Source organism: Orbicella faveolata, unplaced genomic scaffold (genome assembly GCF_042242905.1).
Source record: "Orbicella faveolata isolate gen_17 unplaced genomic scaffold, um_ofav_v1 contig_14, whole genome shotgun sequence".
Lineage (NCBI taxonomy): Eukaryota > Metazoa > Cnidaria > Anthozoa > Scleractinia > Merulinidae > Orbicella > Orbicella faveolata.
This window is the reverse complement of record NW_028301541.1, coordinates 18,743,477-18,770,510: the sequence shown is the minus strand read 5'-3', so window position 1 is coordinate 18,770,510 and position 27,034 is coordinate 18,743,477. Positions and strand designations below refer to the sequence as shown.

General features: G+C 38.5%; 4 protein-coding genes across 5 annotated transcripts; 2 read left to right on the top strand and 2 right to left on the bottom strand.

The window, feature by feature from the left end:
* Positions 1-989: 989 nt before the first annotated feature.
* Positions 990-3,309, top strand: LOC110064472 (dynein light chain Tctex-type protein 2B-like). The gene has a single exon (XM_020771525.2). It carries the CDS (start codon positions 1,325-1,327, stop codon positions 1,967-1,969), a length of 645 nt encoding a protein of 214 aa, XP_020627184.2. The 5' UTR covers positions 990-1,324; the 3' UTR covers positions 1,970-3,309.
* A 4,957-nt stretch (positions 3,310-8,266) lies between these two features.
* Positions 8,267-10,430, bottom strand: LOC110064546 (uncharacterized). The gene has a single exon (XM_020771608.2). It carries the CDS (start codon positions 9,996-9,998, stop codon positions 9,330-9,332), a length of 669 nt encoding a protein of 222 aa, XP_020627267.1. The 5' UTR covers positions 9,999-10,430; the 3' UTR covers positions 8,267-9,329.
* Positions 10,431-10,496: 66 nt separating this feature from the next.
* On the top strand, positions 10,497-25,833 carry LOC110064483 (uncharacterized). Of its 2 annotated transcripts, none has more exons than XM_089286907.1 (2): positions 10,497-12,851; positions 22,899-25,833. In XM_089286907.1, exon 2 carries the CDS (start codon positions 23,010-23,012, stop codon positions 23,757-23,759), a length of 750 nt encoding a protein of 249 aa, XP_089143033.1. In that variant the 5' UTR covers positions 10,497-12,851; positions 22,899-23,009; the 3' UTR covers positions 23,760-25,833. The 2 variants fall into 2 exon arrangements, with proteins under 2 accessions (XP_089143033.1, XP_089143032.1); XM_089286906.1 differs by lacking the exon at positions 10,497-12,851 and adding an exon at positions 22,482-22,785.
* LOC110064476 (uncharacterized) lies at positions 20,069-20,998 on the bottom strand. Its single transcript, XM_020771528.2, has one exon. It carries the CDS (start codon positions 20,702-20,704, stop codon positions 20,069-20,071), a length of 636 nt encoding a protein of 211 aa, XP_020627187.1. The 5' UTR covers positions 20,705-20,998.
* Positions 25,834-27,034: the final 1,201 nt, after the last annotated feature.

The following is a 27,034-nucleotide window of genomic DNA, read 5'->3' as shown; positions in this document are numbered from 1 at the left end:
TCCTTTGTAACGGCGCGAAACAGGAAAAAAGAAAAACGATTCGGCATTTAGTAATAAGCGTTAGAGTGTCCATGAAACATCTACTGATGACACTTGAATCGACTTTGATCAGTGGTATGAAGGAAACTTCATCCGATATTTGCTTCCTTTTGCTCTTTGTTTAAAGAGCGCTGCACTAACTGAATGGCTGAAAACCTCAAAAGAGGAAAACGATGTTTAGAATTAAGGGATTCCCCGTGTAATTAGAAGTTGTAAATTGTTAATTGAGAGAACGCATAAAGCTGACAAAAAAGCTTTGACTGGAGTATGATTAGAGTAAAAAACTTGCAGCTGAAATTTTAGCGCAACAAAATCTGTCAGTTTGGAAACTTTAAATTGCAGTTGGATGAGAATAGAACCATCTGCAGATCACAGGTCTTTGTTTTGAGGGACTGCAACGAGTTCATAATTAGCAAACAATAATAGCAAAAATTTCTTTGATAAATTAATTGTCGTGCCTACTTCAAAGCCTTTTTGTCTTTTTTCGATATTGGCTTTGACAGAATCAAAAGAAAAACGGTTCGCAATTTCCATTAAATTAAGGTATTCACAAAAGTCTTTCAAGCGACGCCCATTGTTTTGTCGTTGTAGTGGTTATTCATGACGCTTTTGTTCATCTGGCCTGCCTTCACCCACGCTAAACAAACAGTGTTCAAACTGCTTTGAATTATTTTATTCTACACACATGGAAAATCGTAGTTAATCGATAAAAATACCCAACCCAACTGATAACAAGAGAGAACATTCTGGCAATTAGCACTACCATCATTTAATGAGGTTAGTTTTCTTGTTTCTGTAGTGAATTTAGCGCCTTTTAGAGAGAATGTTACGTAGGCTGAAAGCTGTATTACATCTGCATATTTTGTATGTGTGTACTGAATGCACAATATTCGCTCGATCATTTGACCAAGTTAAGTAAACATTCATTTATTTTAAAAATGAAGCGTTGACTTTTCATTTAGTATTGCCTGGCAACCGTGGAGTTTAAATGAAGATAAGCAGATTATCTAACCGATGTTTTACAACCTGATCAAAGATCAGCGCTGTAAAAAGAAGTTACTCCCAGACGGATTCTTGTCAGAGATAAGCTTTTACAAAGCAAGGAAGTTTCTAAGTTTCCGAGCGAGCGAAAACTGTCGTATTATCACCAAATACTGCAAACAAAGTGGCTTGAATTTTATGAATTCGAGGAGATGTCATTTGCAATTTGATTACACGCACGGTGAAAGCAAACGTTTCGCCCATTATTTCTATTTTTAACTTTGGTATTGTCGTCTAAACAACCATGGAGTCACACAGCCATCGCGTTAGTACCGCAGAACATCGTCCACCTTCTCTGTCAGTGTCTTCTGCTCAGGGTGATACTCATGAGGGAAGACAAAGATCATCTACGAATACCTCACAAAACTCTGCCGCGTCAAATGCTTTTTCTCCTGACAGGAGCGAGCGAAGAAAACCATCCAGTACCGTCTCCCCGTTCCTGTACTCTTCAAGTCGGAAGGTTTCAAGCAACATCTCGCCAAGATTCGACCACACTGACACATCAGCTTCCAGAAACAAGCCAACCGAAGTCCTGCCGACCTACCGAATGGCACCACAGGCCGACAGAAAGTTCCGGCCGCAAATCGTCAAGAAAATTATGGACGAAGCTTTCGAGGAGAGCTTAGACAGCCTTGACAACTACGACTCCGTCAAATGCCGCGCGCTCACGACCAAAGTTTGCGAAGATATCAAACAACGGGTCAAATGGTTGAACTTTGAGCGCTGCAAGTTGATATGTCTTGTGCATATCGGTTCTATAAGCGGACAGGGCATGCGAGTGGCAAGCCAATGTTTGTGGGATCACACTGTGGACAACTTCGCGTCGACCACTTACAGTAAAGGGGACATTTTTGCGGTTGCATTGCTCTTTGGAGTATACAAGGAATAGTAACCATGGCTTTGATACTTTACTATGTTAAGAGGCCTTTGTCACTGAGACGTAGAACTCTGTGATATGAAAGTATAAAAACCATCTTTGATTAATTGACTACTGAATAAGATAGCCTTGAAACTTGACCGTCATAAGATGGCGAATTGTAGGGCTTAGAGTTAAAAGTTGCTCCTATAGTCATTGACACTTTTTCGAACTTCATTGTAACAAACGACAAATAAGTTATGCAAATTCTTCTTGTACCCTATCTGATATTATGACTCGAATGACTCGCTGAAGGGTCCAATACAGAATTTTATCTCATTCTGATCTCTTGACTTGATTCAGAATTCTATTAATACTGGATCTAAGTTGACGTGTAGTATCTTAGATGCGACTGAGCCCTTTGATTAAAGATAAATAGCTAGGAGGGAATTAGTAATATAGCTTTTGACTGCTCAACGAAACCAAATCGAATGAAAACATCTGCCCCGTATCAAAGCAAATGGAAATTTTCTCTAAACCAATCAAAATTGGAAGGAAGGCAGGTGTTTGCAATAGCGCCAAACGCGGGGAACGATGTCCCTACCGTTTTGGGACATTTTTTTTTTTTTTTAGCTCGGTATTGATTGTATAGATTTAACATTTATTTGACTCCAGTGTTTAGGCTCATCCATACTACGCCGGGGGAATTTAAAAACGTAACAATCACCGGGTCATTTTGGATTTGTGTTTGAGGAAAACTCGGTTAGAGAAATCACATGACTATCGTGAATACACTCCGTTTGCAAAATGTTTCAGTCGTCCACAAGAAAACTCCTCCCGTTTAAAGAGCGTTTTCGAAAAGGCTCAGTTATCGTGACGGGTTAGTGTGGACGGTAGGCCTAACCGGAGAAATAAGCTGCTTTTCAAATTTATTCCGAACTCGGTATCACAGAAGGGAGTATGTATTTTTCCTAACTAAAATATCCTTCTAAAAATTTCATCGATTTTGTGTTTAGCTATAAACCTAATTAAACTTGTGAAGAATTTTGCTACTGAAGGCTGCACTAGTGTCCTTAAACAGCTTTTGAAATGAAAGTTTCTGTGGAACAAAATGTGTGTTTTAGACGATATTATAGGGACGAATCTTGGTAAAATGTATGTTGTTGGAAAGAGTTATGGTTAAATGCTGCCGCCGGGAAAGGATGTCTGAGCGATCTGTAACGGGTTCAGAAAAAAATGGATTGCATCGAAGTTTTTGGGAAAATATATCCGGAACAGATCTTCTGGTAAAACATTGTTGAAACAGATAGTTGGGAAAATGTTTTCCGGGAACGGATTTTGATAAAAGAGAAATAAAATGGCAAGAATTGGAATTCATTGGAAAATATATTTAGAATGGATCTGTACAGAATATTTTTTGGGTAACAGTGAGATGTAATACGGTGTCATCAGCACATCCACTTAAACAAAGAAGCTAAAACTTTAACCAGGCTTTATGTGTTAACAGTTCTGGGATAACTTTCTCTCTCCATGGCTCTCTCTTTTCTGTCGGATCGACGGATGTCTTTAAAGGAGCTCAGTCACGTTATTTTGAGTGATTTTGTTCTCGCACAAAATTATACCTCCAAATTTAAGGAAACCTGAAAACAGTAATTACTAAGATAGAAAAGCACCAAGAAACAATTATAAACCATGGAGGAACAAGGATGGTTTGGGATGAAGACGATTAGCACGGATTACAGATGACGAACTTGAAAAATTTAGGCTTAACTTTTCAAGATGTGCAAACCGTCACGTGGCTTAGATGGACCATCATCCTCTCTTTGAATTATCTGATAGCTTTTTGGCTTCCAGTTTGCTGAGCTTGATAGTTTACATTGCCAACTGGTACAAGTAAATTTGATCTTCAATTATAACCGCCGTGCTATTGGTAAATAAAGTGCCAAAAATGCTAATTCACGACTTGTTCCTTAACGAGGGCAATGACATCTTCAGCAAATTAGTTCGACCCCACGTGGAGTTCTAGAACTCCCTTCAGCACAATGTGTCAGCATAATGTATGTTTGTAATGGATTTTCGCGACGTTTTTGGCTAAACAAACGGCTTTGAAGAAAAGGTCTTTAGCAGAACTAAGAGAGTTTTAGAATTGGTCTTTGTCAAAAAGTTTCTCCAACTGTAATTAATTTTGTAATGTAGGCTGTGAATAGAGTCAGGAAAAATAGCTTTAAGCGGAAGAAGTTCGAAAGAAAATATTTAATTTCGTGTACTAAGATTTTTTGAAGATATTTCTTGGAACAGATCAAAGATTTTGGAGGAAAAAGTTTTGGAGGAAAATTTCTCGGTTGAAAAAGATATTTTGCAAATGGCCTTTAGGAACTGTCATTAAACGGAAAAAAACTGACAGAAAATAGTTTACAGAAGAACATTTTTTGAAGGAAAATGCTTTTGGGAAAATGATTATTTTGCTCAGAGAAATGACTGATGATCTTTGCGACATAACAGTGGTTCGCGGGCTCATGACATGTATCTTCTCAGATCAGGGCGTCATGTCTACTGTCACGAGGCGGATTCCCAACATCAGAGCCAACAACTTTACAATAAAAAGAATTAAAAGATATATCAAGGGCTGTGTGCAAATTAAACTTGCATCTTGCAACTGATGCAAATGAAGATACAAATCAATTTTGAAATTTCCAATGCCGGCTAAGCCGCAAATTGTCGCAATAAAATATATAAAAACGTTTCTACGGACTAACTTTTTCCTCCGGGTAAACGCGAAAGCTCGGCTAGGAACAGCCGGATTCGTGTAAGAAATTTAAGTGGTCTAGACAAAATAAGAAACCTTTCTCATGTTGATTCATTTTTTATCTGATGTTCATGTTTTCATGTTGATTCTATGCGTGAAACTGTTTGAAATGGAAAAAAGTAAAAATTAAAAATAAAATGACGGTCTTGGGCTAGTTTTAATTTTGCGATCGATCAGAAAACAGTAAGAAACATACATGATCTTAACGTATTATGTGCAAACGACGAAACATACAGCTTAGCGTTTTAAAACACAATAATCATATGATATGTCTTTTTTTCACAAAAAAAGAATGCCTCACCGGAAAAAAACACAATCGTCGGATTTTTGGAAAATAAAAATCCGTGTGTCCCACTAAAGGGATTATACCAGCAAATATCATCCAAAAATATCCGTAGAGACTAGAAGGCAAATTAGTTGAAGTCTCGGATACCAGCCGCTGTTTTGGGAAATGAGACGATTTCGGGGAGGAACGCGGCCGGACCCGAGAAAGCAGCGGAAACGGAGCCTGGCAAATTCCCAAAGCGTCGAATTTATGCAGTGATCAGTCTGCAAATTGTTTTTTTCCTCCATTTGGAAATCTATGAAAATTGCAGTCGGTAAGTTTGTTTACATCATTAACTCATCTTAGAAATGTCCTTTGAATGATATTGCGACCTCTTGGCGAGATAATGGATGGGAAAATTGTTTTAACCCATAAACGCACTCTGTGCTAAAGGAAAACGGCAGGACCAAATAAACATTTGTAAGCTTTTTAATGTTTGTCGTTTTTATTTGCAAGGCTCTAAGAAAGCTTTAATTGATAGCTTTTTTTTTTTAATTTTCATCCAGATATTTGACAAAAGACTGTAAGATTATACCATGTCTTGGTGGAAATTTATTGATATAAACATTTCCAAATTCACAACACCTGCATGCTTTTGTGATATTTCATTAGATTGTTTCAGTTTTGCAATCATCTGAAATTCATATTAGCCTTCTTTAAAGCTACCTCAGGGGGCATGTACATCATTTTTAACCAAAATACAACAAAAAGACCCAAAAAGTTGAAATTAAAAGAAAGTTTGAACATTATTTGAAGTCTAATTTTAATCCGTTAACATGTTGCCTCCAATCTCTATTTCAAGTCTTTGTTTCGTTTTCCTAATAGAAACTACAGAAGCGATTTTTTTGTCCTCCGGCGAAAGAACATTTGTTTCCTGCTAGGCCTATGACAGTCGCCACAGCATTTCCTTCTCAATTCTTTATTTGTTTCTCTTGTTTCCCGAAAAAAAAAAATGAATAAACAATATTTCGGGTCGCGAAAACTGTCAGATATTATCGATATTTGTTTGCCTTAACTTCGCAAATGCAAGTAGAGATAATTCTGCATGCGCGCAACGTACGCTATCAGTTGTACATTTCGTAAAAAAGCGATCGAAAGACAACGCTATTGAACAAGGAAATGACGGTAAATATGTATATTCTATGCCGCAAGATTTGTATCTGTAACATTGATTTACTTTTGTCGGTACGATAACAGATTGGTGGGCAGTTTTCTCCTGCTAGAACAAACGTCTTTACGAGGAAATTAAAATGCGATATATTTTCTTGAAGGCCTCACTATATAGCTTAAACCTGACAGCTAACTAAATTTTAAGTGACAGACAAAAAGTCCACACTTTTAACGGACAATTTGTACTTTATGACATCGAGCGAGCTGACAACTGACCGAGGGTGCAAATATTGTAATTTTCAATGTGAAGAATAAAATTTGAGGTGAAGTTGAGCAAACTTAATTATACCAAGTCTGACCCAGTGAAAGTTGCGAAATGTTCCAATAACTAACTATATAAAACAGCGCGCTGGACTCGAACATTCCGCGATCAAGTAAATTTTCATTCTGAAACCGATCCTAGGAAAACTGCTGTTGTTTTACTTTTTGTGCGTGAGATCAATAAATTAAATCTTCAATTTACGATAGGCGATTTTCTGTCCCTTCCTTCCTATGTTTTGGAGCCTACCGTGTTGTCAAAATCGCAATTATAAACAATAAAGTTGCCAGCCGCGCGCACAAACAGCTTATTGGTTTTTGCCGACCGTAAGTGCCTTCACCGCTGGTTTCCTTAAAACCTCTGGACCAATATCACTACATGCATTTAGTTCGATTTGTTTTAGAGCAAATGACCATGTTTACTTGAATCAGTATCCAAGACATACATATGCAAATATAATGGCCAAATTTCACAAAAGCAAATTCCACCCGATCAAATTCAGTTATAAGGCTTTTGAAATGAAATGCATTATTTCAGAGCAAAACTTTCACAAATTTTGTTTAATCATTCAAACCTTTCGAAAAGTACAGTAAAAGTAAAATTTTAATAATGTGATAGTTTTTTATTTCCATTTCAACCGCGCTGCAATGTTTAGCACTAAAATCTGTCTGAAGTTCTTCTGTCTCAAGGACAGGGCGTCTCTCAAAATTCATTCAATTTTCCGTTTGATTATATATTCATGGTTTCCTTGGCCGAAATCTAACCAAACCTGTCGCTCATCATGAAAGGAATGTCTTCTCTTCCCTGAGCAAGTTTTGGCGCTCTCTTCCAGGCTAAAAGTAATGGATGTTGCCCGTTTTCTTTACTCACAGTACATTTTCGTGTCTTATAACGTCAAGCTGTGTTCATTTATTGTTAATAACGAAACGGTTCCTTACTGTCTACCAAGGTATATAACCATCTATAATGACTGCATTAGGATCACACGCTAGGCAAAGATCTTCAGCTTTTGAAACCCCAAACAGAGCTCCCTCAAAGAACTACGGTTCTTGCTTTTTATCTTCAACATTCGAGAACGTGCTTGACTATACCACACAACACAAAAGCTTTGAAAGCCTCAGTTTCCCCTTTCGTGACCACTTCTGTTGTGTCAGCGCCAACTCGTGGCTTTTTGTTTCGATTTCTAAAGTGACAGCTTACACGCATTTATGGGAGATCACGAGGCTCAACTTATTTTATAACCATTTCGCGCGCGTATATATGGATAAATACAACGTGTGAAGGGAAGCCTTAATACCCATCCATATCATTTAACCTTGAATTTAATGCGAACCCCTTTTTAATGAACTCAATATTCATTGTCACCTTTCGTCCATTTCACTGTCTCACTTCTGCCAATTTTTATGTAAGGTCGATCATTTGAAACCCCCATAGTCTTAAATGTTAGTACACAATTACATGAAATAATATCATTTATTTGAACTGTGTGCGGTTTCGAAACTGTACTGAGACAAGAGAGTCATTTGATTTCGTGAAACGAATCACTTCGCTGGTTCGACTTTCATGCTAAAAGCCATCTAGTTTGTATACTGTAGCGTGATAATCTCTTAAGAAATAACATAAACAATAAACCAACAGCAGTTTCGTTTTAATTTATGGCGGTTTCAAAAGAGCGGGTTGCTTCTATGGAAAAAAAAAGAGTTTTACATTCTAGAGAGATTAAAGTAGAATTTAAGTGAAGTTGAGTTGTTTCAGTCAACAACAAGGCCATTCGAAAACAATTCAATTTTATTGCATGAATAATGTCGACTACCACTGGTATAATGACATTAGAAAGCTTCGTTAATTCACCGTTCTCATTTCGCTATCAAATTCACAATTTCACTGTACCTGGATTGTAAAAGAAAAACTCACTCTATACCGAACAATGCCTTCAAACTTTGAGAGCTCGCTTGGAACCTCGTTGGACAAACCGTATTTGACAGAGGGCATATGATAATTCGCTTATTTACGGATTACAACTTCAATACGCTATTTTATAGCACAACCCCCGCAATTATAAAGCCTTGAAAGATGTCAAGCTTTGAAATAAAACGAAAAGAAACCTTAGACTAGGATTCGCTTCCCAGTTAGAAATCATGTAATTTTTCCGGGTGGAAAGTGTTGGCTTGTTATCAATAAAATGTATCCGCAATATTAACTAATTCGTCGCACCAAAGTTTAAGTATTATTTTTTCTTTTCCCTGTACACATATTAATTTTATATGAGTTTAAATTTTGACATGCCGAATATACTGGCAAATTTTGGTATACAATAATGAGTCGTATTTCAAATTCTTGTTAAATTTGGTCATATCTTAAACGGGGGACATATTTACCCCCACAATTGCTGAGAAAATCAGCCAACGTTTTCGAATTCGTTATGCACAACGCTGGTAATTCTCCCGGAAAGTTATTTTCTCATTTTGGTAACAATTTATCAAAGATTCTGAAATGTTACAAAACTTCTAGAAAATCTACATTGTTAGAATAGACTTATCGGGAGCAAAAACCTTACAATGGACTTCTCCTTAGAAAAACGTTAAAGATCTACAATATTTAAAATCTTCCTGTATTATTTATATATCTAGATTAGTTTACCATGTTCAGAAGCTCAATATTTTAGGGACTAGTCTTTTCTTGTTAGACGGTGGTGATTTATACAATGGCGCCGATTTTTGTTTCAGTTTAATTTAGCCAGGCGTTGTTGTTCCAAGCTGCTTTGAAAGTGAATTAAGTCTGGGTGTAATCATATCCTCTGCAGATTTCTGCATACAGAATGACAGTTCTCACTTTAAACCGTTTGGCTTGGCTGTTGTTGCTGTTTTGTAGCGTTTTTGTTCTTCGGGCAGTACTTGATGGTGTGAGATTGGTCCCCAGACGCCTTGCACAGAGGACATGTGTACGCTCGGAGTATCGGGCATGTTGTGTTCCCTTCGGCATCTTTAAGAACGTGACTTGAATACACCTTTTTGCTCTCGCCGTTATTCCGGCAAAAAACGCAAACGTTTGCGTTTCTATTTTTCTTGCTCTCCCGATTTTTACGGTTGCGATTCGCGACCTCACTGTTGTTTTCCACGTTACGCTTCGAGACGTTTCGCGTTGGCGCGCCAGGCGCGAGCGAGGTCCCCGGTGCTTTGGAGGTTTCGATGCAAAGTTCGATATCTGCATTATTTCCTCCCGAGCTCGAACTCGTTAGGGAATGATCCGAGCCCACGCTGTCCACACGAGATCTTTTGGTGTACGTGAAATCCTGATACAAACTGTCAAACCTACTTGGCCCTGTGCCGTCCAATTCAGCGTTCTGTACAAGTCTTATCAGACCGAAATAGTCTCTGAAAAGGCGAAATTCACTCTTGTCGTCGAATGACGCCTTCAGGCTTGCTACTTCTCGAGCAGTTATCTTCCCATGGCCGGAAAAAATATCTCCACTGTAAAATACACTCAGCATCTCATCGCCCATTGTTCAATCTACGGCTCGTGGATCAATTCTCTGAAATGTCGCGTGCAGGTTTAAGACAGTTTTAACGAATTTACTTCTAACTATCCCCTGTGAGCGCGGCTCCAGGAGCGAGAAATTTTCAACTGTTCCGATCCAAGGTGATTAACTTTGTGAATGAAGTGTACGGGTTTTGACTCTAACAATACCTCGCCGGCACCTGAGCGATAGATGTTCAAACTTAATACGCGCACGGACCTGCAATTATAGTCGCGACCCAATCGAGAGCAGCTGGCCGCGAGCCTTTGAAATGCTGTTTTGTCACTTTATCATCGCCACCGTGAATGAGTTTGAAAGGCATATTGAAAACTTGCTCTAAGGACAACCATGAAACATGTGGCTCAATTGTCTCTATTGAAAACGATCATTAAATTCGGCCAATCACGTAATAGCTCACAACGCGGTCTGAGAGTGTCTCGGCGTGCATTTCATAAGTCAGCATCTTAAAAAGACGACAGGCTCGTTTTACGTCGACGTGATTGGCTGTCGAATAAGCGCTGTCATACAGCCGTACGATTTCATCTGTAATTGTTTTTAAGGATGATCTAAAGTGTCATTATGAATGCATTTCGAGAGACAAAACAAAAATCACACGTGGAGGTGTACAGGAAACATGCCTGTTAAAAATAGTCTTTGAAATTATCGCGGGCTGTGTTCATTAGTGTAAAAGTTTACCCAAAGAGATGTAAAGGACCCATCAATTTATACTGAAAACTTCATGCACTGCCTTATAAAGCAATATCAAGGTTTTAATTTCGTTGTTAATTTGTCTATGTCGCGTTTGTCGAGCATTTGTGTACGCTGTGGTTTAGACAAATTTAGGTTACACACCGACACCAAAAAAGCTCACAAGCGCTAATGAAAGTGGCGATGTTTTTTGTAAACATTGAAGCATGCTGTCCTTTTGGATTTGGGTTTCAAATTTCAGATATTAGCTTTGCGTTCATTTCGGTTTCGAAAGCTGAATGGCGAAGATTCAAGAAGGAAAAAAATAAAGAAAGTACTGATTGAAGTGAATTTTTGTTGCATTGCATCGCTCTTTGATCAGCGAAATTAGGCGAAATTTTTATTGAACGATTTTGCTTCGTTGTCGCTGCGATCTGGCCAGGCGATTGCTAGAAAGAGCATGCAAAGATATCGAGCTTAAACGTTTAGCGTGGATGAGAAATAAACATTCAATTGACAGGTGTTCCGTATGCTAATTAATGACACACAAAAAGCTGCTTTCGAATAAATTTTACTCTTTTGAACTCAATGCGGCATTGTTTAAACTCTTCCCAAACGCTTTGTTTCCCGTCGAAGTAACCACAAATGTGAAATAAATAATGGGAAAATCGCGATAAGAGAACTGAGAGCCGTTCTCCTTTTCGCTCTTCATCTCTAGTCAAGACCATTAATGAAACAGTCAAATGAACTGCAATCGAATGTGCAAGGCTCCTTGGACTTCAGTTCCATTTTCGAATGTGCTTTCTGTTGTCAACAGAGTTTGTGATTTATTATTGGTAAAAGCCCTGTCTCATTAAGTCTTCATACATCTTAATGGGGGCCCCTCTCGTAATGCATTTGTTTTTGTTTGAAAATTCAATGCAAGTGCAGGACATGAAACCAAGAACGCTTTCAGCCTTTTTAATTCGAAATCTTTCAGTCTTAGTATTTTATCAAGTGCTATGAGAGCGTTCTACAAAAGTCGTTTTCGTCAAATTTAATTAACCCGCAAGGAAAACGGAGAATTACAAAAAAAACCCTTCCAATTGAATTTACCCGCTGAAAGAACTAAAGAAAATCTGCAGCCTGAGGCTAAGTGAGAAAATTGTTTGCTCAAAGATGACAATTGCCTTAAATTTGCATTCGAACCGTCACCATACCAGATGATCTTCTGAATGGATCGTTTTCTTTCAAGCAGCTTTCCGGAGTAATGAATATGTGAGACTAGAAACAACTCTCTGCTGGCTGAAATGGTCGGTAGGAACATTTGGGCGGAAAAAATGTGCAAGTGGATGTTTTAACGGTGCCTTTTTATGTCGTTTTTATCTTGGGCGGTTCATTAAACACCAGCGTTTTCCATATCTGCGATTATGACTCTTTGATAACCACGGTATCGAATCTTTAATATTTAAGAGCATCTTACATAAAGCGCCTGATAATATTGGCTAAAGGCCGCCTACGAGCATGATTCCAAACTTATCTACCTGCAGCTTAGGGAATATACAAAAGAGCGATAAACGGACACTGCCGGGTGGCACAACCGGAAACACAGGAAAATCTTTGCCTTCTCACGAGATGATGCAAGGTTTTGAGTTCGTTCAGGTAAAACTTGAGGAGCCAAATATTTCCCAAAATGCCCAACCAGTCAGTAAGGAATATTATCATACGGCTGTTTTCTTGACCTTGCTGAAGGTGGAATTCAGGAATACAAGTATAAAAAGAAAGATTTTAGTTAGTACAGAGGTCGCGCCCGTGAAACAAATGAGTCGCGCGCGAGAAATGAATCAGTTCACGTGTCCGGACAATGTGCAGTCTCATTTCATCGATTTCCGGTAAAAAGGCGGGCATTTTTTTATGTTCACTGGACCGTGGGAGTTGCACGTCGATAAATATAATGTTGTTATTTATCTCCTTCGGCAAATTTCTGTTAGATACTCTGTTCTGAATAAAGCCTGCGTGCTTCTAAGCAGGTTAAAAAGGCATCATAAAAAAAAAAAACAATTGACAATTTGTTTCAAAAGATTGACATTCGCGACTGGTTCAGTAAACGTAAACCTCATTGCAGCATTGTTTTATGAAAGACCAGCTCTATGCACGGAACTTTTGAAAAAGGTACAAACATGGCAACAGAGATAGTGCTTAATGATTTTCTTTTTTAAAATTCTATAATTAAGTAATCTTTCACAGTTAAGAAATCTATTCCTTAGAGATGCCTGCCGAAAGACTGTACTTAAATGATCAATATTAATTCGAAGAAGGTAAGCTGACTAAAATTGCGATTTGCATTTTGTGGGAAACAGCAATATACATGGAAAACGGTTACAGGATTCTTGTACACATAATAATATACTTATATACCGCCAATTCAGAGTCAGTTGTAAAATTATAATGAACCAAGTACATCTATAAATCTTATTAGAGCCCTGAATTTAATGTGTTCGTTGTTTCGCTGTACATTGAACGAGTCTTAGAGTCCCCTAAAGCGAGTCAAAATACAATCAATTGACTGGTTACAATGTACAGAACTTTATGATAATAACTCTGTAAAAACTGAACTTTTGAACAAAACACTTATTATCAAACGCTTCTTTGTCTAAAACCATATATAGTTTTCGAATCCCAGCCGTGGGTTGCGCAATTGCGCGGCCTAAAGTTGCAGTCATTTCTAAACAAACTCTGGCTCGGCCAGTCTACGTGGGCCGATAATATTCAGTATGGGACCTGTTCTTGTGAACCAAATAGTGCTATATGCCCACGTGTTAATTAATGCCGTTTTATTGTGTGATATTATGAAAACTTTGTGAAGCTCTGTTGGGGATATGTTAAAGTCATGCAAAAATTGCACTTTTGTATGAGAAATAATTCATTTAAACGTGTATACTTTGAGCTGTGAGGACTGTGCCAGATTAATGGCCAATTGCGTTTTTTCTGTCACGTGCTGAAAAAAATTTGAGCAATAAACTAACCTGAACGCATCGTTGCTTAATTGTTCATAATGTGTAGAAAATCTCAGTTGGTATCATATAAATGCTGGCATTATACCCTCGCTTAGTTTGTGGATTTCTTTCTTATCGTTGTGTTATGAGCTTTAGAATTCCTTTTTCTGGAAGCTAACAGAGAGCATTAAGTTTTTAACGCGGCCGTTCTACGGCACGGTTTTTTGTTAATTGGCGGTGAAAGTGTGCATATATAGTATTCAAAAAGCCTAGTTGTGTTTAGAGCCTTCTTTAAATCAATTTATACTTTAATTAAGTTCCCTGATAATTTATCGTTATTCTGAAGATTTTTTTAAATTTGTTCAAGTAAACTTCTCCGGAGCTATGTCTTAGCCGACTGATTTAGAGCTCAAATATCTGTGACTTTGTTTTGTTGCTCGGTTAGATCTCGTATCATCGATATGGCAAAACCAAAACTAGTAATGCCTCGTGTTTGAGGTGTTGTAGAAATAATAATTAGTGACTGAGGGAGAGGGACCGAGGTTTACTGATAACTCCAGTAATCGTCTTTTAATTTAAGAAGGACAGCAAGTTTTTGCCAGGGAAGGAATCTAGCGAGGTGAAGTTTATTTCTGAATACTGCGAGGCTCTAACAAAGCATTGGTAAACTGGAAATAATGATAAGCAACTTGCAAAAAAGAGGGGAGGACATAAATGCTCATTTACATATCGAATGGGCGCTGAGATGTTTCGACTTGACTATTAAATACTTCTCAAACAGGGAATATCAAAGTTGTCAGCTCCCGCCTGGCCCTGTCGCAGTGAAATAGTTAATTTCATAATTCACAGTATGTTTAATTTATGTAGCGAGGTAGCTAATTATGTCTGTGTTTTGCAGGGGCGAAAAAAATAGTCATTTTAATCATTAAGGTTGCTTTTTGGCAGAGTTCTGCAATACTTAACGCCGGTGTCAGCAGGCACAAGGCGATTTGTTTTCCACAACTTGTGAAGAATTAAAAAAAAAATAATAACGAGATTTGAATTATGTTTTGTTAGACAGGTAACGTTAAGTGGTCAATTGACCATGAATTCAATATATGCAGAATTTACATAAATGTTTTGTTCGGACTGCATGTATCGAAACTTTCAACCCGCTCTTCGATTCGCATAATATGACACTACATTGTAAGCACGACTCTATAATTGCCATAACGTTATTGCATTCAGTGAGACATGAAATTACAAATGCTTTTTGAAAGAGCTTAGCCACGGTATTTTGAGTTATTTTGGCCACGTACAAAATTAACTTTAAATTGAAGGAAACCTGAAAATAATAGCTTACTTAGATAGAAAAACACTGGAGAGATAATACTGAATCATAAAGGAACAAGGATGGTTAAGAATGGCGAAGATTAACACGGGTTACAAACGACGAACTTGAAAAATTTAGGCCAAACAAGATGCGCAAAACGGGTCTAAGTTCCTTTGAAAGATTCAAATGAAGGTAATTGCAGTTAAAACTAGCGCTATGCTGTGAGTTACTGTTTTCAAATCCTATATCATGAACTACACATGTTACTAGGATTCTAAGTGCGAGAGAGATACCAAAAGTGCGAATAAATAATTTCACAGCGCAAAATTAATGAACCTAGCCTAAGAAAAAAAAAAACCTTTCTCTTTTCATTCGCGCGCTTACGGTGGCATACGACACTGAATTGGACGCGCGAGCCTGGTGCAAAAAGGGAAGTATGTTTTCGATTCAGACTTGATCAGTTCTGATTCAGATCAGTGACTTTGAAACAAATACTGGGGAACAGAAAAATAAATCAAGAAACTATTAGAATCAAATACTCAGGTTATTTATTATCTTGTCTAGGAATTCCAATCTGTGCTGAAAGCCAAATTTGTTCCATTTTAAAATTCCCCGAAGAACGCGCCAGTTATTTGGGGGCGCGAAATTTATCACGGCTCTAAAAGCCGAAAAGCTTGGAACTGGTAAATATGATGCAAAACGGTAAATACAACATGGATTTCTGGTTAACCGTCTATTTTCTCTGCGTTTTCTTGCGACTGATCAGAAAGAGGCTAGTTTCTGTAGTAAGTGGGTGTCCGTTTCAAGTGGGTTTAGGTAATAAGTGGGTATCCGTATTAAGTGGGTATCCGTATTGAGTGAGTGTCCGTATTGACGGGGTGTCCATATCAAGTGGGTGTTCGTATCAAGTGGGTGTCCGTGTCAAGTGGATGACCGTATTAAGTTGGTGTCCGTTAAGCGGGATTCCTCTCTATTTACTCTACGAAACACAAAAGATAGCTTTACAACAAATTTCCGAACTCTCGTTAGAATTTCACAAAATTTTGCAGCAAAGTATTTTAGAAACAAGCACGCGAATAATTGGCAAAAAATCTGAAATTCAATTAAGAAAATCCTTCCTTTATCCAGTTATCCTTCGACAAAGGACAATTCGAAGTATTTGTTACAAAATTTTTACTAACGTTCAGATATGAACAAGTTTGCTGCATGCAAATGATGGAGAAAATCTAAACACTAAATTTTCTGCAAATAAACAAAACCCTATTTTAAAGGCATGTATAAATCCAGCTGTCATGTTGCCATGGCAATGGCACATACGTCAACTAAACTATTTAAATATGGAAGCTTGTTCTGTTTACTTACACCTTGCCACTTTTGGCGACAAAAAGATCAACGTTTTGGGCAAAAAAAAAAAAAGGTAAATGAGGCACAAGTGTAAACAACTGAACGATTTTCAGGTGAAAGTAAAGTCTGCATCAGGCCAAGTGGTCCATATACCGACGAAGCCTTTCCCGGTTTCCGTAGCATTAATTAAGCGACTAATAGTATTTCTACTGCTCGGCATATAAAGGTCTGGCCCCTTCTCCAGGGTAAGTTCCAACTCTTCAGGGGCTTTTCTGTATGCTGCACTCATCGTTTGCTCCTAAATCTACGACCGAGCCAGAAGATTGCGCATGTTCATTCATGATCGGGAACAGGTTTGTTATTAGTACGTAATTTTAAAATTATATACTAGATGAATTTGTAATGATAAGATTAGTTTTCGTATAGATATAAATGTATTCATTGTAGTTGTAAATCTTGAATTGTCACCGTGCATATAAAGATTAAAGATTAAAGATTCATGTTGTACCCTCTCCCTGTGGTAATTGGCCTCCCAGGAACTAGTTCGCGAAGGTTGCCACTGTTGCCTTTTTTTCACTTTACTCCTGTGCTACTACTTTTACCATCCCGTGTGACTCATTATCCTCATCATCACTGCTTTTCGCCTTAAAATGGTGCATAAAGTCCTAGGCTGTTCAGTTGGAGCGTCTGAATGCTAACTCCATTTTGTCTTCTCTTCTGGTCCCCAGGCCACATAGATGACTGGGTTAAGAGCGCTTGGTAGAAAACGTAAGACCAAGATCAGAGCCGTCTTTTGTATTTTGGTGGTCATGATCAACTGGTTCGTGTGGTGTTATTTTTCATTTATATGAGAACAAAGAAAGACGGAACTCGTCAAAACTCAAACTTGTTTTGGAACATGCTGAAGGAGATTTATACTTTGCAGAGTTTCTGTCAGAATATTGTTCACTTTGGCATGCGCAGTGACTCATGAAGCGCTTCCTTAATTTGTAAAGTGATGAGAGAGCTGAGGAAATCGAGAGAATTACAGAATGAAATAGATAGATAATTTTTAAAAGCATTGGCGCTCTGTGTATAAGAAATTGTAGGCTTAAACTCTAAAACAAACGAACAATTTAACGATCCAACCATGTAATCCGAAACTTAAAATAAACGGAAAATTACAAAGGCTAAAATGGCGAAGAGGCTAAACTCAAAACGACAAGGCTGGCCTAAAATCCTCAACACGGCAAGAAATATTGTAACAAACATGAAAATATGGAATATTATGACAAGTTCAAACGAACGCGCGAGACCGTTCTGGACAACGATTGGCTGAAAACTAAAATCCCATGAAATCAGACAACGGATGTTTTCCATGAAAAACAAGAGCTATTCCCCAGTGGCGTCGTCGCTGGCTGGGGATTCCTATCTGCCACCGACCCAGGGAACTTCAGATCATTATCTAGTACTAACTCTTTAGCGCAACCCCTCAAGGTAAGCGGCACAGAGGAAGGCCAAAGACTACCCAGTGGAAAATTGTGACGGCAGACCTCAAAGAAATTGGCTTGGTCTGGCGGAGGCTGAATATATCGCCGGAGACGGCGAGACGGGTAGAGGTAATTTCGTGAAGGCCTTATGCCCCAGCCAGGAAGATAAGAATGAGTGAGCGTAATTGCCATCTAGCTACTCATGGAATTTCATATCATTTTCTTGTACTCCCTCTCTCTTCCGCAACTGGTCCGCCTAATGACAGCAACTTGTTAGTCAGGGCTGACGATGTCTTCTTCAGTTTTCTCATAAGTTACGCTATTTGCCTCATCATCGTCATCATCAGCGCCATAATCATCGGCCGCCGTCGCAGTGGAAGCAGCAGCAGCACCCTCGCCTCAGCGCGAACATCAGCATCAGTATAGGCCTCAATCTCGGCATCAGTCTTAAATTCAGCATCATCATCTGGGCTACCAAGTAACGGCATCTTGTTCGCCCAGGTTGTCGCGATTATCGTCCTTTCCTCTCGTGGTACTTTTACCACGTTTAACTCATGATTGTCATCATAAGCAGCGGCGGTAGCAGCATTAGCATCAAAATCAACATCAGCGTCAGGGTAACTATCATAATTCTTTGTCGTGCCACCGTTAAGCCCACATGGCCAAACTCTGCTCGACCGGCCATTCTGAATGTAAGATGCGTTTGATCATCTTGTCTCTCTCCCAGGGTTTACATCAGGCCTGAAGGATGTTCCAGTGTCTGTACAATCCTTAACTTCTTCTCTTTCAAACTGCAGATTCTCTTTTCGTTGCTGGGTATTTCTGATAGGCTGTTCTTGATATTCGCTTACCCCGCAAGGATCTTTAAAAAATTGTCTCAAGGCGGACCTGCTTCTTCTGTTTCGTGATACATAGATGATTGGGTTAAGGGTGCTGGAGAGGAAAACGAAAAAGGAAGTCATGAAAGGGAACCAGACGCTAGAGATTCTGTCCTCCTTGTTACGGCGCCAAATGGAGAATAGGATTACTGGAACGTAACAGATGTAGTACGTTGCTATGGCAATAACCACAGTTTCAGCGGCTTTTATATAGAGGAGGCAAATTCAGCAGCATTCTCTAAGAAGGAAGAAAGCAAACACCTGCTTCAACATGGAATCACGTGCTTCTTTCAGTTTAAGTGGCATGCCTGTGAACTAGCTAGGTGAAGCTAAGCGCATTGACCACTATAAATAACATAATCCATCAAATATTTTTACTCGCGCGCCATTGGCCTAAACGCGTCAAGTGACCGAATATACCCCAGCTAAAACTGGGGAATATCCGAAGATATTTCTTAATTTTCAAAACCGCGCGTGTTGCGAAAAATGTTTGAAGGATAATAAACACAGTAGTCTCCATTTGGCACGAAAATATGCTCGGAGATTTGTCGTTGGACATTATCTGTTCCTCGAAACTCACAGTTTTCCTCGAGCAACGCTCTCGGAAAACTATTCGCTTCTCGGAACAGATAAAGTCCCCGGAAAAATATCCGAGCATATCGTCGCGCCAAATGGAGACTATTATTTATATAATTGAAGACTTTTTTTTTGTAATATAAAGCTTAGATGGATAACCCTGGATTGACTAACATATCAGGCAGCCAGGGAGTCGATCTGTTCTTTTACCCTGCAATCTAAGTAAAAGCGACGTGTTGAAAAAGGAAAAGATCTTTTTATAAGAACCGCGGAGTAATAAATTTTGAAAGCGATAAAATTTTACCGACTAATTATATACATAAGAAAAGCTTGTCTTAGCTTCCATGCGTAAAGGTAGAAGTTGGAGGAAAAAGCTAAGCCTCACTTTTCTCGATTTTGGCAAGAAGTCGCCAAAATCTTTAAATCTGCCAGTATCAGTTAGGACCCTGTATGATTAGCAATTTGCATAATCTTCGCCATAATTAATCGCCAAATCCGCCAATTTGATAGGACCGTATCTGGTGGGATATAGTTCTGACTAGCAAAAGTTTTCAAAATCAATGTCGATTTGACAAATTTGACTAAAATTCGTCAAAATCATGGAATCGATATTCACGAACGAACACTCAGTTTGACAAAATTTCGTTAAATCAGCCGATTTCGTTACTGTGTGCATTTCTGGACATAAGCGCTCATTACATGACAGCCGCTTCTGACTATTGGGCATCAGTACAGCTTCAGCGTGACACACCACATTGTTATAGTGCAATAATCCCTAAGAAGAAATTGTATTTACACAGAAGAAACATACGATTTAATGACAATCTTTTACCTCTTTTTTCTTCTGGTTAATGGCGAAAACTGACAAAAATCCAAGCACGGTTGACGCGATCGTGAAAAAAGCTGTAAGTGGTGCGGAAACTAGTATTCTTTCCTCCAATATCATTCCTCGGGCTTCATTTAATGGCACTCCTTCAAGCTGATCCATGTCTAACAAGGGCACGGCGGACAATGTCACTGTCGTGGTACAAAGCAGCCAGATCAGGAATACGGCTATTTTAGCTTTTTTGGTTGTCTTCCATGTAAAGTACCTCAACTCGAGTTGCAGCGCCAGGAACCTGTCCAACATAAGGGCAGACATAGAGACAATGTTAAGAAAAGCGAATTCTACGTGCAGCGAAGCAGAGATTATCGCCCATGTTTTTCCTTTCAGTGAGCTGGGTTCCAAGATGAAGGATACTGCAAAGAGCGGCAGGTTGACAAGAGTTTTGAGCAAATCGACCAAAGCCAGATTGGCGAAAAGAATGTTCGAAAAGCTGCGTCGAAACACCTTGAAGCGAGCGAAGATGGCGAGAAATAAGCCATTTCCTATCAGTGACACGAGCATTATTTTCACCGTGAGGAAAGCCATCACAGCTTGGGCAGCAAAAGATTTTTGTCGAATGATCATTTTGCATGCTTTAACTGACGAAGAACAAATTGCAGCAACGTTGTGATGGGATGCCCCAATATGCAAATTTTGAATTATTTTCCAAAATGGCACAAATATTAAATTTATGTTCTAACCAGACTCATTTCTTGACACATTGGAAGAAAGAAAAGAAAGATGAACAGAAGAACCATATTTGACAATTAACATTGCAAGCCGTGTTGGGTAGAGGATCAACCACCTTTTATGAGAAAGATCTCCTTCTTTACTGACTAACACATTCAATACTCGAGCGAATGCAAAAGGAAATGAATATCACCTAGAGGCACAAGAGTTTTTTTCTTGTTATTATATACATTGTAGTCACCATCTGTCACACTTACCTCGACCTTGATTATTCCGGATATCACAAAAACCTCATCCAATAATTGTTTATAATTTGTCATATGCAAATGCAGAAACTCTTCAATCGAAGGAACACCCGTTGTAGAATATTAAATTGTGTTTTCGATTTCTAGCTTAAAACACTGCATGGTTATATAGCACAGGATGATTTTATTCCCAAATTTACATGCCAGAGCCGGATTGTTCAAAGCCCGATTAAGCTAACCTAGGATTAGCGAGAATGTTAATTCCAGTTTTGTAGTTTTTCGGTTAGGTTTCCTGTTTATATTATTTGCCCTTCAGTTTTAAATTTGAGTAATCTCAAACTATTCAAAAACAAAAAAAGTGAAAAACATTTTCATACAAGAAAAGTTATTACTTCAGGGTTAACTATTTATCCCAGGTTAGTGTTAACCGGCCGGCCCTGTTGAATTGCTGGTGTTTGGAATTTGTTAACTCAGACACATCGACTTAATAATACTAAGTCTTTATAAATCCCTCCAAACGTCATACGTATACCATAAAGAAATAACCTTTTCATCGGCCGGGGGCTGATGAAGCTTGGTGGAGGCGAACGAAATATTTCACTGATAACCCTTTTTTGCCCTCGATCTGATTCATACTATAGTTATGTAACACGACTTTTCAGGCGAGTGTGTATACCAAGAAAATACAAGGGCCAAGTGGGATATTCCACGATATACTACGAGAGAGCATTGCCTAACTAATTTATACCATGCCACAGAAAAAATACAGTGGCCAGCCTGCAGTCAATGCGACATACGCGCGGTGCATGATGGAAGCGGGGGTATAACACCATCGAATACACAACGGCTTTCCTGTTTTGAGATTGGCTGTACATTCTATGGTATGACGTAAAGAAAATTATTTTATATTTTAAGTAGTTTTTAGGTAAAAAGCTGTTAAAACTATGTAAATTGTACGTTTTCGATCGTTGAGATCGTCTCTGATCAGAGTGCCAATTCTGCAAAAAACTGGGTGTTGTTTGAAAGCAGATTATACCACCACATCTGCTTAACCAACAATTTCTTTTGACGTTATAGCTGACAACTCGGCCAATGTGTATAAGTTAGATAATTCTTCTCTCGCTATCGATCTATTTGTACGGTGACTTTCATTACGTAACCTTTACAGTACTTCTGACAGAGTGCTCCGCCAGTATTGAAAATCTTTCCACAATACCGATACTGGTATATCAAACTTGCAGGTGACAAGAATTAACAAAACCACACATCTCCTAAAGGGTATTTTTCCTTGGTGCATGACGCAGCGAATTCTCAGAACAACAGTAAAAGAAATGTGCGGTAATTATTATGGAGAAGTAATATTTTGAGCCTCCAGGTTTCCATGGTCACTGATAAACTAATTCAGATAAACAAAGAGCCTTACTTTTTTTCAGAAGCAATGCTTTGAAAAGGCTAAATGAAAGGACTAAGAGCATCATATGGGAATTGGAGGCCAAATGGAGCATAAAGCTTTCTATTATTTAAAATTGTTAAGTGGAAACTCACAAGACTAGTAAGTCACTTCAAAGAAGTTTTCGTTGTCAGTGTTGCATGTAAGCGTTTCTTGACTTCAAGTCAGTGCAGTTTTTGGTCCGTCTTCTACCACCCCGGAATTACGCATCATTAATTTACTGAGATATAAATTTTACTAAGCTTAGAAGAAGATTACGAGAGCTTATAAATCTTAAGAAGGTAACTAAGGTTTTGAGGCCATAAAGCTAAAAGGCGCATATTTGCTCCCCGAACCATCTTTCAGTATTCTAGATTAAAATTGTTAAACACTCTGTCCCGTTATATCTTTTCAGCAAAACAAGTTGAGTTCTCCGAGAGATTTGGTTTGAGTGAAACAAGGTTACAGTGCAAAGGCTCACAGAAACAACAGCGGAGAGGAACCTGTTTCAACTTCTTGTACGCACATGGAGCAGCCTCACTTAAACCCAGCAACGTTGACGCCATTGCCCACTGCGTTAAATGAAGAGGCTCGTATATCCATCAAAGGTATCCCCAGCGCAAAACTCTGGGCGCGTAGACGCCGAAGATCCCTATTTGTTCCTCAGCGCTGTCAAGAAGATTTCGGTAGCGCCTTTTTGTCACATGCAGACTTTCCCAAAGCTAGGGCGAAGTCGTTGTTGTCGTTAAATCGCGAGAGAAAGGAAGAATTTAGTGGGCAAGCCGCGCATAAAATGATGGAGCAAGTTTTAAACATGGAGTTATCGTTCAAGTCGTACGATGCGAAGGAATGCGCTAACGCATCGAGCAACATTACCAAGAAACTGAAAGAGAAGCTTTTCAACACTTTTGATTTGTCGGGCTGTAAAGTCATTTGCTTGTGTTATATCACAAAGCGGGCGAAACCTTCATTGGCGATCGACAGTGGCTCTGCCTGGGATGAAAAGAAAAGCACCGTAGATAAAGACGCATTTGTAGATTACGTCTACAAAAATCATGACATTGTCGCCGTCGCATCTGTGTTTGTGGTCTGCTGCAAAAAGCTTGGCTACCCGAAAAGTGCCGCATTACCGGATTCGTTACCAGCTCCAAGTGTCCCGTTGCAGAAAGCTAGAAGCGCTACTTTCTCTGAACCAGCTCGCAGAGGGCAAGAAGTTTATGGAGACGTTTTCATATCGAACCTTTCACCACGGAAGAAAAATGAATGGATGAGCTAAAGGAATTGAACCGACTCAATTTTCTTCGCCCTCAAATAATAACCATCAATTCATCCTATTGATATAATGAAATGCGAGGTATGTATGATGTACAACTAATGTCAAAGTTAATGAGACATTCAGTATTTGTTAAAAATAGAAATGTACTGAAATGTACGAAGTAAATTGAACTGAAATAGGACAACTCTTTCGTAATACATCAGGCCATGTATATGCAAAAGAATTTGCTCAAATATGAGTCAAATCAAGAATTAAGAACACCTGTACTTCTTGAAGTAAATATTTGCTTTATAAAATAGATTGAAATCGTAAAAATAGGTGTGTTTTCAGCCCCAAGAAAGCAAATCGCACACAACTTGACTGAAACTAACATTGTTTACCTCGCGTAAAAGCCGCGTACGTGCTTTGCTTATCATTAAAGGTGTTTTATTCTCTGGACAATAAAAAGAGGTTTTGTTTTCGAGTGCCACTTGAGACGCAATTAACTACCCCAATGGGACAAAGTCAAACAATTTCTTTCAAAGGTGCTCCCATCGAATAATTTAATCTATTTAAAGTTACAAGCAGCATTAATTTTTATTCACCTAAAGTGAGTTCTTAAAAAGTTCTTCGTTGGCCTCAGTTTGGCACTTAACCGTTGTTATTTTTGACTGTCAATGATTGCTGCTTTTTTTCCCTACAAAAACAAATACATTAGTTGTATCATGGATAACTTTTTCGTCTTTTTTGTGTCTGCCTTAAGCAAGCAGAGAATTCTGTAAATATGGTTTAGAATCCGTCATGTATATAAGCTGTTGCAAAATATCACTTTTATATCATACCATAGAAAATACAGCCAATCAGAATACAGGAAAACCGTTGGTATATTTGGCGGCATTACATCCCACCTTCCCATCATGCGCCGCGCGTGTGTCGCATTTATTGTGTTGACCATTGTATTTTCTGTAACATGGTACAAAATAGTTATGCAATGCTCTCTCGTGGCATACCGTGGAAATATCCAACTTGTCAAATGTATTTTCTCGGTACTTACACACTCGCCTTAAAGCTTGTCAGTGTACATCGAGAAAATGCAGACTCGCTGGATATCCCACGGTATACCACTCTAAAGCGTTGGACGGCTAATATGAAGAGAATAACTATAACCATTATCTTGGTTCTTTATTACAGTTGATATTTCTGCTTTCAGTTGTATTGTCATCTCAAAATTCCATACAATGTAAGCGTGCGCGCAAGTAATTGAAAACTTTGCTAAGTTACCAAATTACTGTATTTCTAATTTGGATAGTGCTTATAAAATGACCAGTAATTTGTTGGAATTTGGTTATAATTCAATTCGTAGAAATTCCTCTGGACTCAGCCTCAGGTTTCGCAGTCCTCAGGATTTTTTTCATCCAGTTATTTCTAAACTTGACAGCATGCTGTCCAATTACATCACATACTATAGTTTAGCACTTTTGTCTCAGTTTTAAACATAAAGTGTTTCATTAGATAAGTGTTTTGGCCTGTGCTATTTTAACTGTAAATTCTACGCCTGTATATAAGCTCAAAGCAAGTGTCTAAGTTTTGTGTATCACGGCAATTTGTAGACATCAGCGCCCAATTCAAAGACTGATTCATTTTAGGCATGTATATAAGCTTAAAAGGTTTGTGCATCAAGCGAATTTGCAGACATCAGCACGCGATACAAAGATTGCATTGTAAACGGGAGTAAAGCAGAGATTCACACTTTTTGTGAAAACGTTTGTTAAACTCAAGGGTTAAAACAAACTTATACAGATAGATTGTAAACCTCTGAGCTTAACTGTCGAGGAAAATAGTAACTACATTAGAGTAAAATATAAGTTACTGTCACTGGTTAATTGTAATAATATTTTAATAACAATAGATTATAATATTTTAAGTTATCACACCCGAATTTTAAAAGCTTACACGTCTAAATTAACAAAATGTTTTGATTTGCTAACTGACGGATATTAACTCGGATGTGAAAGTTGTATAAGATCCCTTTGTACTTATAGCGAGATTGTAAATCTGGATAAAAGCATTAATAAATGTTCTTACAAGTCGAAAACGAAGTGTTATATTTTATCGCGATCAGCGGATGCTTTTCTTCAGAGGTTTTCAGTTGCTTTTATGCAAAGAAAACTTATTGTCCAGTCCTAAATGGGAATCAAACGTAACCCAAAATTTAGGATCTTTGACGAAAGCTGAGCAGCACTGCACTGTATTTGTTCATATCGATAGTATTGTTTTACGGCTTTCCAGCTTCCAATAAGATCATTTATATCACGCCATAGAAAATACAGACAGTCAGAATACAGAAAAAACATTATATACTCGAAGGCCTTCAAATCGTGCGCTGCGAACTATTTCCCGCCGAATTTAGAAAGTCTTTCAAGTATTGTGTTAGTCATGGCAAAACCGAATTTTCCTTTCGGCGTTAATTTTGAGGTCCAAAACGTAGCAGAAAATGACGATTCAGAACAATAAAACACCGCAAACAACTGATCTAGAACATGGCAGACAACAGAGCATTTCCACTCACGTGGCTAGCAGCCATGCAAATTTATTTCTATAATAAGTCAATTTATTCGCGCGTTCTGATTGGCTCGCGCTTATGATCTATTGGAGCCGAGGATAGACGTAAAGATGATGTCATAAACATCTTTTTTGGTTCTTGATTATATAAAACAAATAGATTCCATGTTGCCGTGCGTGCGTCTGTTCAGTAATAGATCACAGAAGAAGTAAACATGTAGTAAAAATGTAGTGACAAGCTCGGCTATCGCCTCGTGCACCACTTTTTTTGTTCTTACCACATTTTGACGTCATTATTATTATTACTGAACAGACGCACGGCAACATAGAATCTCTTTGTTATTGAAACAAAAGAAAGTGTTTCCATAAGAAAAGAGTTCAACTTCCACAAGATTGGTTTGGTACACCAACATGGCCGCCGTTTATTTCATCCTTTTGGGACACCAATATAGCTGCCGTGTCATGTAAAAACAATGCAGAGCCTTAACGGGGTGATGGGTTCTACGGCTAACGATTGATCTATTCTCCTTATCGTTACTAGAAATCCCTAGTAGGGAAAATGGCCCACGTTATATCACCAACTTATTCAAGCCCCGGGTCACGCCATACAATCTTAGAAGCAGCGGGCTAAACGTAGAACAACGCCCTTACAATAGTAGATTCTTCCACGGCTCGTATTCTTATATCATCTCTAGAATTTGGAATCAGTTACCGCCGGCAGCAAAAAATGCAGC

What these genes read in the sequence shown, in the direction of transcription:
- LOC110064472 (XM_020771525.2), top strand. Translation starts at nt 1,325, where the DNA reads ATGGAGTCACACAGCCATCGCGTTAGTACCGCAGAACATCGTCCACCT.
- LOC110064546 (XM_020771608.2), bottom strand. Translation starts at nt 9,998, where the DNA reads ATGGGCGATGAGATGCTGAGTGTATTTTACAGTGGAGATATTTTTTCC.
- LOC110064476 (XM_020771528.2), bottom strand. Translation starts at nt 20,704, where the DNA reads ATGATCATTCGACAAAAATCTTTTGCTGCCCAAGCTGTGATGGCTTTC.
- LOC110064483 (XM_089286907.1), top strand. Translation starts at nt 23,010, where the DNA reads ATGGAGCAGCCTCACTTAAACCCAGCAACGTTGACGCCATTGCCCACT.